Genomic DNA, 15489 nt, shown 5'->3' on the forward strand with positions numbered 1-15489 from the left:
TGGCCTCGGACATGTGTGGTCAGTCGGACTCGGGGAAGGGGTCATCAAAGAGGTGGTATTCATACAGTGTGGACAATCGAGCGCGGAGGGAAGGCTTGTCAACAGAGGGGCATTCATGGAAGGAAAGGAGGTGCTGGTCAGGCGCGGCCGTGACTCCCAAGGACAGGGTTTTGCAGAAGGAGAAGGCTTATGACTTGTCCATGTGAGGGAGAAGGAGGGGGTCAGGGTGCGCGCAGGGTCAGAGTCGCACAGAGAGAGAGAGGTCTTATGACCCGTACATGAAAGAACAGGGGCAGTCAGATACAGCTGGGGGGCTATGTCAGCTGAGGCGAAGGATGCTTCTTCAAGAGGGAAATGGGGGGGGGTGCCTGGGTCAAGCAGGATGGTTGCCTTTCATAGCAGGGTCGCGCAGAGTGCTGGGTTTCATGGTCTATGCATGTGAGAGGGGGAGGGGGGTGCTCAAATGCGCGCAGGAGGGAAGCCAGTGATTCTAATGAGTGGGCAAGAGGCCAAGGTGCCTAAAATGGCTGTCATGTACACATGGGTACAGGCCTTTGCGGGCGGCGGGATGCAGTCAATGCTTTACAATATTCATGGTGCGTGCAGGGAGGGGAGTGGGAAAAGGGAAATGAACGTTGCTTATGTACATCAATACTTCTTATTTTCTACACCTTCCTGGCTTTTATCTGTGAAATGTCCACTCCTGGGCACCCACAAGGTGAAGCCAGGCATCCCAGCGCTGTTGGGGCTGTTGTGGAGATTAACCCTTCCCATGCTCGTGACGGAACCGTTCCGTCACGAGCCTAGGGTGGGCTGTGCTGGTGACGGAACGGTTCCGTCACGGCCCTCTCGCCACGCCTGCGCGAATTCCTGCGCTAACGTTCTCTTGCGCGGGCGGGGCCGTGAGGGAACCGTTCCATCACAAGCACAGCTAACACGCGTGCCGTGATGGAGCGGTTTCGTCACGAGCACAGGACCACACCGTTCCATCACAAGCACAGCTAACACGCGTGCTGTGATGGAGCGGTTTCGTCACGAGCACGGGACCACCGGGCGACCCCTCCACCCCCTTAGCACTGCGGCGGAATAGCCGCCGCAGTGAAGGGGTTAAGCAAGCTATTGCCCAGAGTTGCAGAGTGGGACCCATGATTAGAATAGGCACCGAGTTGAGAATTGTCAGGTCTGAGGAAATTGAGCCCAAGAGTTGCAGAGGCAGGAATTGAACCCTGGTCCTGGGCCAGACCTCTGTATCAGGGTCAGCCGCTCTAACCATTGAGCCACACTTCTCCACAAGTAATAGTGGCATGCTTCATCTATGGTGTCTACCCTTATATTCGGGTTGGTAAATACCACCCGAAGGTGCTCAACCACTTAAGTGGGAGCTTGTTATATAGCGTTCCTTTCTGGCGGCAGATCCATTCATGAGACCCACTCCCCCTTCTCTTCTGTGTCGTCTATTTTACTTACCAAAACGAGGCAGACACAAAATCATTGTTAATGGAAACTTTAATTCTGGGCATCGTAGTGGTTTGTGGCTCGTATTTGAAGTAGTTCAGAACGTTGTTTGTGAACTGCTCTTTGGCTAGCCACCAACATTTCACTGAGCAAACAATTTTTGTTAATTTTGAATGCATTTGGCCTTAATGATGGGCCTGATCAGGGACAGGATGTGGTTGAAAGTGTGGTTTGAGGTGTGAAGGGCTGAGGAATGTTGGGTACTATAAAGATCTTTTTAGATTAAGAATGTTCTTTTATCTTAACTGAAATTTGTTTCCTCTGTCCTCCAGCCTTTGGTATTAACAGCATTTTATATCAGCGTGGAATCTACCCATCTGAGACCTTCACTCGTATGCAAAAATATGGATTAACTTTACTTGTGACAACAGATCCAGAGCTGAAAAAGTACCTTTCTAACGTGGTGGAGCAGCTTGAAGGTATTACAGTTTTGAATGAGCATACGTTTTTATAATACAAAATGCTGGGAATTTTGAACAGCTGTGTGCTAAGATGAAGCATTACACTCGAAAGACCTTAAAATTAGTGGCACATTATTTACCCTTAAGATATTTAAAATGTGGTAAATTAAACTGCTTGGTGTATCTTTTGAGGAACAATGTGCCTTTTTTAGTGTTGCGCTCTTTGGACAACAGTCCTTTTGAAAACTTGCCGTTGTGCGTCCTGCTTCTTTTAAAAAAAGGCCAGACATTTTTCACATTCTTTGGTTTACTTAAGCTTACCCCACATCAAGCTTAGCATAAAACAGGTTCCTTCAAGGCAGGGTAGTTTGAATGTTTTCACCCACAAATGAGTGAGGCTAAAGACACATACAGCAATAGATGTCTGCTCGTTTACACTCCTAGCTTTCACATCCAGGCACGAAAACACCTTCCAATCATGCCACTCATGTATGTTACCAAAAAACCCTTTTACACGGAGGCAGTTGGTTATCTCCCCTCATTGATTCAAGGAAACGCATCCTTTAAGAATTTGATACTGCCACCAATGATAGAATGGGTAAAGAGGTCAGTAGCGACTCTGATGTAGAGATGCAATTAAAGTATACCAGTTAGCCGCAGTACAGTTTTGACCTTGAACCATTGCACAGGGAGTACCTTCTGTTAACTCATAATTGCTTACAAGCTAACATGTCACACAGGGCTGGCTGGTTAACAGTCTCCCCAACCGTTCTGTTTTTTTTTCCAGTGTAGAAATGTCTCAGTTGATAAAGGCTGAGAAGGCATTGTCCCAGGTGTGCACTGGGTCACCCACCCACCGCAATATTTCAGTGGGCAGCTGCTCTGCGAAATGAGTTTTCCAGTGCCTGTGAAAGGTTCTGGATAGGGTGCTGTCCTACTCTTTAAAAATTAATGTGGCCCCAATGGATTGGATCCACAGTGCACAGATCCTCTAATTTCAATATAAAAGTACCAAATCTGTTTTTGATTTCCCTCCCCCCATAACAGGCCAAAGGGATGTAGCATATGCCAAATCTGCCCTTTTGCTTTCTTAACCTTGTTTCATGACAGGTCACGGAGTCCCCGAGTCCTCAAAATGGCTGTCATCACATCTTTGTTGCTGTGGTGGCATGAAGTCAGATCTTATCTCTAGATCTGTTGGCTCTGTGGTGTGAAATACCTATATTTTTTAACTTTATTACTCAAACTCCTAAATGGAAGTACACAAAACATGCTTTGTGGACCAAGATCTAGCTTTCTGCTAAATTTGGTATAATTCTGTTCAGCAAGTTTTTCTGTATCACTGTTCAAATTTTTTTGGGAATCCTCCCTTTTTCTTGGATGCTTGATCGATCACCCTGGAAATTTCCAAGGAGTATTTGGAAGTTTTGGGAAGATTCGTCAAACGGCTCCAAAGTTATTAGCAAACAAAACAATCAATTTTCAATAGAAGCTTGGACCCTCATTTATGGGGTTTTGGTGTAGGGCAGTGGAGCAAGTCGTCTTGCACTGCCCTATGCCAAAGTCAGAGGGCAGTAATGTATTGTTTTTATCCAATACGGTCCATTCCTGTCCTTTCCCCCTGCGCTGGTGCCATTTCAGCAGCCTAGCGCAACTTCAGGCACCCTTGTACCACGGTGCAAAGGTCCCTGTATTGTCTGCAGGCTTGTTTTGTGTAGGAAGGAGCAACTTCCTGCACATATGCAATCCAGAGATGTATTTTCCTCTTCCTATTTGTGCTGTAGAATGCAGCACACAAAAAGAAAAGGAGAAATGGAGATTGCTCCTTGTTACGCCCACCTCAGGAAGCGCAAGATGTTGATCGATTCCCAATTTAAATCGGAGTGTCAAAAACCATGGAAGTTGCAAGGAAATGCCCACTGCATTGCCCATGGAGCGCCTCCTTTTACAAAGTAAGGATACTCATCGATCTTCCTTACTCAAGATTTCAGGTGGCTTTGCGTGGACTCATAAATCTGACTCGAAGCTTTGTGTCCCACATGTACCGCTTTGCATGGTGCAAAAGGGGCACAAGACTCATAAATATGGCTCTCATAAATATGCCCGCCTGGTTTTTACTGTAACTTCCGAATGGTAACCTCCACTGGGATGTGTGTATATATGATCTAATTGGGTGAGAATTCAAGTGACAACGTAATGTTTTAAGCATATAAAACCATTGAAATTCACTAGTTACAGTTGGCTCTAGTAACTAACTTGTGCTGTAAGGTACCATAACTCTCACTCCTACCATGCACAGTTCTCTCAATTTTATTGCAAAAAATGCAGTTATCTGATCAATGTCATAGAAGATGTCGTGAATGATGTAGTATATGGTGTAATTGAAAGTGCTCACGAGGGCGCAAGTTAATTACCCTAGGACACAGGTGGGACTGCCACCTCCAGGCCTAGACAGTTATGGTTACCCTACACTGCCACTGTTTTTTTTTTTTTTTAAAATATTGGGGACATTGATTTGTGGGAACTAGTCAGATCTTGGCAGGAGATCTGAAAGCCCATAGATAATCTGCAGCATGAAATATACATTTTTGAGCATTAATTGCTCAAAACACTGAACGGATTTGCACCAAACCAAGAAACACTCTTTCTGGACCAAGATCTAACTTTTATACCCAGTTTTGTGTAAATCCATTCAGTGATTTGGGATGTAGCTGTCTAATTTACACATAGAAAAGTGATGGGGGGGGCACAGCGTTTTGGGAAGTGACCTTCTCCTTTTTTTCTCTGCCCTTGCTAGATGGGTTCCCCACAACTTTGCAGAACAGAGCTGGGAATTTTCTGTGGAGGGGGCTGGGGGTGTTCATGAAGATTTTTCAAATTGTTCCCTCAAAGATGTAAGCAGATCATATGCATTTCCAATCATAAATTTTACGAAACTTGCAGGTCTAGTGATTAAATCTACTATTTGTAATGATCTTGGCCCATAAACTGGTTACAGATGATGAGATCGTGGGCAAATCATTCAATCAGACGCTTTTGTTTGATTTAATAGGCTAAACTCTTTCCATATACAATACAAGTCTAGCCACATAGGATACAAAACTCCTCACTTGCCTCTTAGTTAATTAACCACATTTTCATTAGGGTAGGAACAGGAATGTTTCTCAAATTATGTTAAACCCATTATGTTTAATAAATACATAACTAAAGCATGAAGTGGTGGCACACTGTCATTTGTAATCAGCAGATTTTACATTGAAATGACCATAAACATTCCCACTGACTTGCAGCTTTACTGGTAAAACTGTAGTGTACAAATGTTTGGAAATAGTTTTTTCAAATATGTGCAATTTGCACACAACAAAGTAAAGTATTCTGGTTTGTTTTGCTTCTATTTAACTCTTTTTGTATCACACTTCATTACCAAACAAATGTGCTTGTGTAATTCCTGATAAATTTTGAAATATTTGTAATTTTCAGGCTATTTAAATGTTAGAAAAAAATAACTGACCTCCTCAGAGGGCCCCCTTGGCAAAAACCTCTCACTCTAGTACCAGAAAAATAAACCTCATTTTCCAAACCTCAATTAGTTAAAAGACCAACTGACATCTGACCTCTTTTGTTGAACAGACAGCAAATGTTAAGATAAAAACTAGATTTAATAGCATTTATATTGCTCATTCACTTTCTGAATGAACAGAACACCTGTTCCTTTCCAGCCTAAGTTAACTGGACAGAGGGGATTAGTAGGTGGTAAAAAATAGCTCGACCTAATAAGTGTACTTGCAATTGTGATGCGTAAGTAGATTTTTCGAGGACTGCATGTGTGTGTATATGTATGCTTATATATTTAACTTGCTTCTTGAAGCCCAGTAATTTGAGGTTTAATGCATCTTCTAACACTTGCCTTTGTTACAGATTGGTTGTACAAATGCTCTGTTCAGAAATTGGTCGTAGTGATAAGTAGTATTGAAAATCACGAAACCCTCGAAAGGTGGCAGTTTGATATTGAATGTGACAAGACTGCAAAGGATGAGAGGTATAGTCGAATGGTTCTATTTTTCTCTAGTACTACTGTATTTTAACTACTTTGTAGATACATTTTATAAATTGACTTGTGACGTTTATGACTGGCTGTTTTTTGGGTTTACGGAGACTAGGAAAGTGGATTATAGGCGGGAGAAGAAAACAAGACAGACCAAAAGAGATGGGAATGGAAAACCTACCATAAAGTGAAGTCTCTTACTTTGACATTTGGGATTTGATTGCTACTTTCACTGCTCTGCAAGATAGAAAAAAATTACAAATGTAGGTCAAATGAAAATCTGTTAATTAGGAACATGGGGTGTTTGCCCTGGCTGTGATTCTTCGTCACACCTTATAGTTACGATAGCATTGTTTGCTTTCTCTATTTGTTAGGTTTGTTAATGTTTGGGTGAAAGTGGGAGGATGGAAAGTGGTGCAAACTAACACCATAGGAGCACAATGCATTAGCCTCTGTATTTGTGGCACTGTAATAATGTACCAATGCCTCAGTTTTCAAACCGCTAGATTGTAACCTGGAATATAAGGGGCATTTACATGCTATTCAAGAGATTCAAACTGTGGAGAGCTGCCCGATGTGATTTACTTGCAAGAACCCCACCTGGTTTTAAAAGATGAGATTAAGGTCTAAGCTAACCAGACAAGGGGTGTTCATGCTGGGTATACACAAATTCCTGCCGTTACAAATAACAGAAGCAATTGCAGACATGCAAGTGTGATGATATTAATAGTAGTAGGCAAATTCAGTGGAAGATTTCACGGTAAGCCTCGTGTGCTCCTATCACCGATGAAGAAACACACAAACATTATCTTTTTTTCTAGAATGAATGAGATTTGAGAAACTCTGGACACAGCCATATAGGACTGATAACCCTATCGGACCACTTGCCCATATTTTGGTACTTTAGATGGGAGAACCATGTATGAGGGAGAGAACCTTAGACATAAGATTTATCCGTACTACAAGATGGACTTCATAATAAGGTGATGTCCAAATAGAATATTTTAGTATTTAGCAGTACAAAGATACACAGCAGATCCCATCTTGGCTGCGTTTGAGGTAGTTGGGGATAAAGCAATTGTGATTAAAACCCAGCACAGACCCCTGTGGGCTCTAACAAAAAAAACTGGATGAAAATCGAAGGGTAAAAAAGGAGCAATATATGGAAGGGGAAATTATTCTTCTAAGAGAAATGGTCAAACTAAGGAGCTGACTTGACTGATGTTTAAAGAGGTCTGAAGAAAGCCTCCTGTGTCTCAAACAGAAATGTTATGAAAACCCAGTAAAGCTGATAAACTACTAGCAGCTCAACTGAAATGGGGAAAAGATGCCCATTGAGTATTCTGTTAGACTCCAAGATGGGTTATTGCCTGGGACAGAAATTGAGAAACCGAAAATGTTCCTACCAGACTCTACCAAAGTCCACACCAGCCCTCATCACACAGTAACTAACTTCTTTGCACCCGTCCAATAGCTTCTTTAACTGCAGGACCCAGAATTATCTTGAACTGGAAATCTCATATGAAGTGGGTTGTTAACCTTCTGCCCCACAAAGCCCAGGGATCCGATGGCCGGATCAATGGGTCTCTAAAAGATTCACCTTGTTGCTAGCCCCTTAACCGATTAGGTTCTTCAACACTTTCTGTGAAACTGTGTGTGATAGTCTATGATCGAAGCAGACGTAATTTGGGAACACAAACAAGGCAACACTAAAGAACAGTGTGCCCCGTATAGACTTGTCTCACTTCTCAGACCCAAACATCTATAAGACAATATTAGAGAACAGACTGTAAGGTTGTAAACGTTTAATAAACCTGGGCCAGTCTGGTTTCATAAGAAATCGCCAGATCTTTGGTAAGATTCAGAGTCTAGCATTTGCTCAAGAGGGCCAATAGTTGCTCCATACCAATGTTAATATTGTCAAACGCAGAAAGCATTTAACTGTTCATGGCTTTTTATCGGAAATGTACTGTGCAATGTGTGAATAGGACCCCATATGCAAAAAGACCAAATTTGGATTACTAACTAGGGCAAGAAACTTGGTTAATGGGGATAAGTGAGACTGAGTCCTGTGTGGGATGAGACGGGGAGGGCCCTTATGTCCACTTTTTTCGCATTTGATTGAGCTTGTAGCTCAACTGACCCAACTGACCAGAACAGACACCAAGAGTAATGGGGATAGATGGATAGATTTGGGGGGGTGGGGGGGGGTTCCTATCTTAAAGCTTTACGGAAGGTTATCCGGATTCCAAGTTAACTATATGAAATCTGGAAACTTGGGGATTAAAATGGACAGACATGTCAGAGCAGAAATATAAGAAATCTCCCTGTTCAAGTAAGCAAAAAAGGGCATTAAAGTACTTTTAAATGCTGATTACTCAGACCCTTTAAGAACTGTATAAAGCAAACCATGCACCCCCTGTAAGAGAATTGGTGGAGTTTGGCCGGGCAGACAGATTTACTTCACAGCAGCACAATTGTGCATCATCTTTGGTCACTCCATTAAATGGTAATACATGGGCCCATCCTGGCTGGAAATGCACATATTGGGAAAGTCAACGTAGGACCTATTTGTCTCCCCAAACACACTAGACAAAAAGTAGCTTATGTATATGCCATTACAAGATTGCTCATGGAAACAGTGGCCTTTTCAGCAGATCTAATGTGATAACTTCCCTTTCCTCCCCCTTTACCCTGGTTCTGAATAACTAGTACATCACGTCGGCTCTTGATACAACACAATGTACATCTTGATGGGCCACTCAGACCTGTTTCAAGGCCAAACAATGTCTTTCACCCTGTGTAGAACTGACTTGAACCCAACAGAAAAACTATTCTCATTTTTATTTCCAAATGAGAAATACTTGGGCGATGCACCAAACAAATAAGGAGTCCCGGGAAAGAACTCGCAGTATTTAAGAAACCAGCATTCCCAATGCAATCAGTCTCGCACTTGTTACAATTTAAGCTTTTAGTGTTGTAAATGACACCGTTTACTTACGTTTTTTTTAGTTTGTAATGCATCCTTTAAAGCAGATAAAATGAGGTACACTAACCACCAAAGAAATGTTTAAATCTGTAGCTGTGTGACCGGGCCTTAAGTTTAAAGAAAATGCTATTTTTTTTCCTAAAGTGTGGTAGAAATCTATGCGATTCCAGCTTAATCCCCTTTGCATTCTGCTTCTTGCAGTCCCCTGTTCCATTATAACTGAAGAATTGCATGGAGGCAAAATGCCATTAAATAAAATAGACCCAGATAAACTGTCAGGAAAGCATGCACAATTTAAGTGCTGCCAAGCTCTGAATGCAAGGAGACAGCTGCTTCATGAGTCATTTATTACAAGGCCTATGTCGGCACACAGGGACAACTAACTAACTGAATGACCTGTGAGCAAGGTTCAGCATAGCAATGAGGCACCTACCTCACTTTAATTTTTGTTCATATTTGGAGGTGTGCTGGGATTCTGCCTGTCCTGTTCCCAGTGCAGTCCCGACTTACTCGGCTTGGCGGCAGTGCTGAATGTCCGCTGCCTTTTTTATTGCCTGGCTGCCGACAAGGCTGGGATGGCCTGGCCTCCGTTATAGAGATTCATCTAGTTTGTTTTGGGGCGTTTCGCATGCTCATCACCTGCAAATGAGCTAGCCTTAAAGCAGCTGCTTGCCATGCAGCTAGACTATCTGCATCCAGAGGACAGCCTGGTGAGCTGCTACAGTAGAGGCTACCTACGGTTCTTGGACGGAGGGTCACAAGTACGGGGTCAGGTTATCAACTGCATCAGCAAGGGGGGGGGATACTGTAACCACAGCAATGTCATAGCGCAAGCAGGAGTGCCGTGACTTGCAAAACAAAGGCATGCTGTCACCACGCTTTAAAGATAAAGCACAGCTTGCTGCGTGGACCAGGGTATAGCACGTGCAGGAGTGCTGCAACATGATAAATAAGAGGCGTGCGGTTGCCATGCGCAAGTATAAAGCGTGGCGTGCAGCACTAATCGGGGCATAGGTCGTGCAGAAGAGGGCATGCAAAACTAAAGACACGTTGTCGCACTTAACGATAAAGCAACAGATAAAAAAAATCTAAAGCATGAGGCGCAGCGACCAGACGTGGAGCGTCTTTAAAAGATAAAGTGCGGCATCCTTGATCTGGCGCTGCACTGAGTCGGGAAAGCAGGGCAGATTTGGAAGCAGGAGTGCTTGTAGTGCCTGCAACTGCAGCTACGAGAGTCTTAAAGAAAATAGTGCTCACAAACTATAAATAAAACCTACTTTGTAATGACACATGTAACGGGTGGTTACAATGGAAGAAAAGGAGGTACTAAGGAGGAAGTAGTACTAAACAAATTAGCCAACAGGGGAAAACATTTCCAAAAGACCGTGAAAGGAGCCAATAAAATACATGAGTGAAAAATGGGCAAAGCTTAAAGCCCATATTCTGGTACAGCATGTTTAGAAGAGACCGCAAGTGCTGCCTAGGCGAGACCTAAAAAAAAAAATTGTTCCCATACAATAAAATATGCAAACAACTTTTCACTGCTCTCTCACACTGGAAAAGCCTCCCGGACACTCATAAGTGGCCTTGGGTGCAGGAATTGGAGAGTGTGCTGAAGATGGGAGTACCACATGAGGAATGGGTAAAACTATGTAGGGCTTACCAAAGACTATTGGCGTGCAGGTCAAAGAGGTGGTATAAAATTATTTATGACCTTATGCCATAAACTATGATTGGAAATATTGGAGAGGGTGCAATGAAGAGATATCTGCACTATAAATGTGGGGGACCTGTCCTGTGATTAATTTGTTTGGAAGGCAAGTGGCCTTTATATGGCTCAATATTTCTTCAATTTCAACAGACCCTATAACCGTACTTGTTACCTGCCCAAATAATTGACGCAGACTTGATAGCAGTGACTAGTCTGTAAAAACACATGCTGCTGGCACAGGAAATTGGAGTGAACTTTAAGAACACAAGACCCTCTGGCTTTATGAACAGGGTACACAGTTTGTGGACATTAATGGCAATGGAATATGTTGTGACCTGTGTGATGAACATACATTTGGTACAGCATGGAACCCAATTATGAACTATTTGCAAGGTGAAACACTTAATTTGAAATGTACACTAAACAGTGAACATAACAGCAGTTCATGCAAACCCATACGTTTGGTGTGCATCTGTCATTGTTTTTAGAAAAGTTAAAACTAAGTTTAGTCACCAATCACCCAAATGAGGGAATATGTTTGGAAATTTTAAACCTAATAGAACCCATTTAAACATTTTTTTGTACAGTCCCTCGCCTGCAGGATATTAATGGTGGTGATGGACAGTAAATAAAAAAATGCAAACTTGCTGCATCCCCCCCACCCAACACCTCCCCATAAACTCTAAATACGGTGGTTGAGGTCGGATGGCTTACCTGACAACTTCCCTCAGGCTGTCAGAGGAAGGTTTATGCCGACAGATTTGACTCCAGTGGCATAAACCTTGTGTTCTGCCTGAGTTTGGTGAGCAGAGTAACTCAATCAGTATTGCAATAGAGTACCTCTCTGCCAAACTCTAAATCTGACTCCTAATTTGAAATGTTTTAGAACATTGAGGCTGTTGAGATTAAACCAGTCCAGAGGGAAACCAGGATTATGGTGGTATAGCACATATTTTGTTGGTTGTTGACACTATTGGGAGAGGGGTTGGGAGGTTGGAACAAAGTTAATTTGGGCTATTGTCTTTGTGAAATTTGGGGAAACTAGTAAAATCTTATATGAAGAAATACTGACAGTTGCTTATCCGAAGAGAAACCCTGATGCCATTTGATATTATGCGAGGAAGTGGTACTAGAGCGGCAAACTAACTCTTTATCTAATGATTCATAGGATGAGATTATCCCAGTGGCTGCTAGAATGGTGTCCCATTCCTTGGAAGCACTTGCTGGGAAGATATGTTTAATGGCTCATCTTTTTTGCTTTGAAGGCGGTTTTGACACTTAAGATTGGCTTCTGGGTTAAGTAGCTCACAGTTCCTGAACCTATTGCGAAGCTGCAAAGTAGCTCTGTCATGACCAACTTCAACGTTTGCAGGAATGGAAAGTTCATAGATTTCATGGGCACTATGATAGTCTATTTCACTGCTATGTGAGCAATCTTCTTAACAGAGGTTTTCCATATCAATGCTCGCATGCACTACTAGGTGCCACTGTTAGGCTCCGCACTTTCTTTCCTTGTCTCAGAATACAGTTCGGGTGCCTCGCTCCCTCTTTTGTCAATATTGCGTTTTTTGTTGTTGTTTTGTTTTAACTCTAATGCCGTGTGCAAAGTAATATTGTTACTACCTAAAACTAGTGTTTATATCATGCCATGACTGTCAGAAACAGATGTCCGTAACTTCGGTGTCCTTTGGAGTTTATACTCTGGGCATGATTCCAAGTAGTGCAATGAGTTTGCTTTATGCACCCAAAGGTGATTCAGGTCTGTCATGCGAAGCTGTCTCTGAACATTGAAGGAATTCATATGCCTTGCGTAGTTCTGCTCCAATTTGAGAGAGCAAACTGGGTCTGTTCTAGAGGTAGATTCTGTAACTGGTCTTCGCGGTCGAAGTCACCTGCAAAGTCCAAATCAAAGCAAAAATAAGTTCTCCCCGCCACCCACCCATCTGGCCAGAGTATCAAAAGAAGTCCCAAGAGCATAAGGTGCCACTAGATCTTGCCCCTGATTCAGGAGCATAATCTGCAGATGATTACAATGCACCCCTAGTTCCCTGGGCTATTGGTGATGCCTCAGCAGGTCAATGCTTTTAAGGAAGTCACGCTGCATGTATTTGGTACACTTCCATCTCCATCTGGTGTACCTTCAGGCCTGATTGATTAGCAAGGGCATCCAGTTAGGTTACCCCTGCAAAGGGTGATAGCTTATGTATTTTTATACAGCAGTCCCTTCAACCTTTTGTAAACACCTTATGCTGAATGTTGAATGCCAGGCTCATGTCCAGCTTGGTCAAGCCCTGCTGACGGCAGTCATTGGCTAAATCACATACCAGATATTTTTGGTGATGCTTTTCCCAAAGCGAACATTGATTGTAATCCTATAAATGCATGGGTTGAAATGCGATTCATTTTAAAGCCTTAAGTAGTAATATCTATTTTCAGCAACTTGAATAAGAATCTCCCATTTCCATAAACGTCCATATAAGTGGAGGAAACGTGGCATCCAGAAGGCTGAGCGATGCTACAAGATATGATTTTCAGTTGGCAGCACGAATGAGCAAAGCGTACCATTTGCAGGCCTAGGTTCACTGATTTCGGGCACTCCTAAAACTAAGCAACAATCTACAACTCGGTGTAACAAAGAACTGGTACAGTGCAGGAATCGGGAATACAAGCTTCTCTTGCAACTTATTTCAAGTTGATCTATAAATGCAGTACATAGAAATACAGGTGCTGCAAGTAAACTGATCTTGCTCATGTTCGGACAACTCCCAACATATTTCTTGAGTTATTTGGCCTGTTGGTGAAGAGTACAAGATGGGATAGATTTAATGTAACCTGGAAGTCTGTTCCAAATAGTTAAACATACTTTTGGCTTGTTCTATTGAGGCGCTGAATGAGATAATCTAATGTGTGAGCACAACATAAAGTAAGCTGACTACCAAGAAATCTAAGCTTCACATAAAATAATTCAAAATACTTAGTACAGACCACCGGTTTGAGAGCAAATAAATGCTGGCTGCCGGTGGAGCTAGTGTGATCTGGTTAAAGTGTGTAGCTTTGGTGCGGTTGTCATGGATCAAGGGCACACTATTTTCCTAAATGTATAGTGCAGTATGCTTTACTTTTAAAGAATACGTTTGACTTTCTGTAATTTTTTTCAGTGGTCCCAGAGAGAAAACACCAAAAGCTATCCAGGAAGAAATTCGATCAGTTATCAGACAGATCACAGCAACAGTTACTTTCCTGCCCTTACTAGAAACCGCTTGTAAGTACTGAGCAAAATTACCATTGCTCCAAATCATGTTTGATCTTCATTGTGGACTCCTAATGCTGTATTCTCAATCCTGCAGGCCAGCAAGATAGCATTGTATCAATCAACAGAATTGTTCTCTCAAACGGAAGTCTCTTGTCCTACAGATTATCATTTGCCAATACCATTTAGATTTAACAGGCTTTCCTGTACCCACCAACTCTCTTCTTGTTCATGAGCAACTTCAAATCCCTGTTTTTGTTTTTTATGGTTTGAACGCTCCATGGGAAGGATTTAGAAAAGTAGTAGCCCTCTAAATGTTTTCATCCTGGTTTAAAAATAGTGTGTAAGATGTTTTATGAAAAGTAGAACTTGGAAATTTCCATAAATGGTCACTGGGTTCACAGATAAACTGACACTTTACTTCCTTTATCTGGCCATTGCTTGACATTCCATTAATATTTGTTAAATGCATTGGTTAAATCTGTAAGCCCCGACAAATACATGAAGGGTTCCCATTTATTTTAGACTTGATTTTATTACTGGAAATGACACAAAATTGTTTTGACTCTGAGCGGTGTTGGCGTGTTGGAAGACAGAAGCATCAAATCACTCCTGTTATGGATTCTTGTAAACTAATAGGTTGGGGTTCACTCTTAAAGAAGTGTGTAATATATTTGTTGTTTATTTGGTACTTATGGGTTGGTTTACAAACTAAATCTGCCTTTTGTAGAACTTTAGTGATCTGGCATGCTTTAGGATGAACATACTCATCCCATTGTGGACTTCCCAAACTGGTCATTATCACATTCCATCCCCCAACATGCAGAAGTTAGACAGATGTTCAAAATAAGTTTGGGAACTTATTTTTCTATCATGGCATTCTGTCAACCATAAACAGGAGACTATCGCCAGAACACTTTTTTCTCCCTCTACAAACACTTTTCAGATGTCTATCAAACACTATTGTGGAAAATACCAATGCTTAAAATTTTGGGTCAGCCCATCGCTTACCATTGATGGTCTTTGTTGTCGATTTAATTTGCTTATTTAATGGCCTATCTGTTTGTCCCTCCCCTGCAGCACAACTTCCTTACCATCCTCTTGATTAGATTAATTGTATCTTTCCAGTGCTTTCATCAAGGGAACATCTTTTTCTTTGTACACTCCATGTAAGTGCTTGTTTTCTTGCTCTGCCTTGTGCTGCCTCCCTTCTGACCCCCCCCCCCCCCCCACCCCTATAAATTAAAAAAAAGAGCTGAGTTTGACCTGCAATGGCTTGGCATGTTTACCTTTCAGTGCAGGTTATATTGTCCTGTAAGGAACCCCTACCCCCAGCCTGGACTAATGGGCTGAAAATATGAAGCTGGTGAAGGTTTTTTGGGGCCTAGATAACAAGGAATTGTAATTAGTTTTGGGGCACTCGAAGATCTGATGAATGCAGCTCCAGAATTGGTTGCAGATTAGTGATTTCACAGGTTGGTTCATTTGACTTTTCATGGTGAGTTGTAACTAAAACCAAGCCTTAGACCAATGGTCTAACTTTTTATTGCCGCCCCATTTTGACACATACTCTGTTAG

At 42.2% G+C, this 15489-nt stretch overlaps 1 protein-coding gene across 1 annotated transcript in view; it reads left to right on the forward strand.

Moving 5' to 3' along the window:
- Positions 1 to 15489, forward strand: part of MAD2L1 (mitotic arrest deficient 2 like 1) — a 74115-nt gene that overhangs the window by 42899 nt on the left and 15727 nt on the right. Inside the window, exons 2-4 of the mRNA XM_086963098.1 lie at positions 1788 to 1934; positions 5835 to 5955; positions 13820 to 13923. Coding sequence (XP_086819224.1) covers positions 1788 to 1934; positions 5835 to 5955; positions 13820 to 13923 — 372 coding nt within the window. The remainder of the gene's footprint in view (positions 1 to 1787; positions 1935 to 5834; positions 5956 to 13819; positions 13924 to 15489) is intronic.

The sequence above is a fragment of the Lissotriton vulgaris genome, chromosome 3_1, assembly GCF_964263255.1.
Source record: "Lissotriton vulgaris chromosome 3_1, aLisVul1.2, whole genome shotgun sequence".
Classification (NCBI taxonomy): domain Eukaryota; kingdom Metazoa; phylum Chordata; class Amphibia; order Caudata; family Salamandridae; genus Lissotriton; species Lissotriton vulgaris.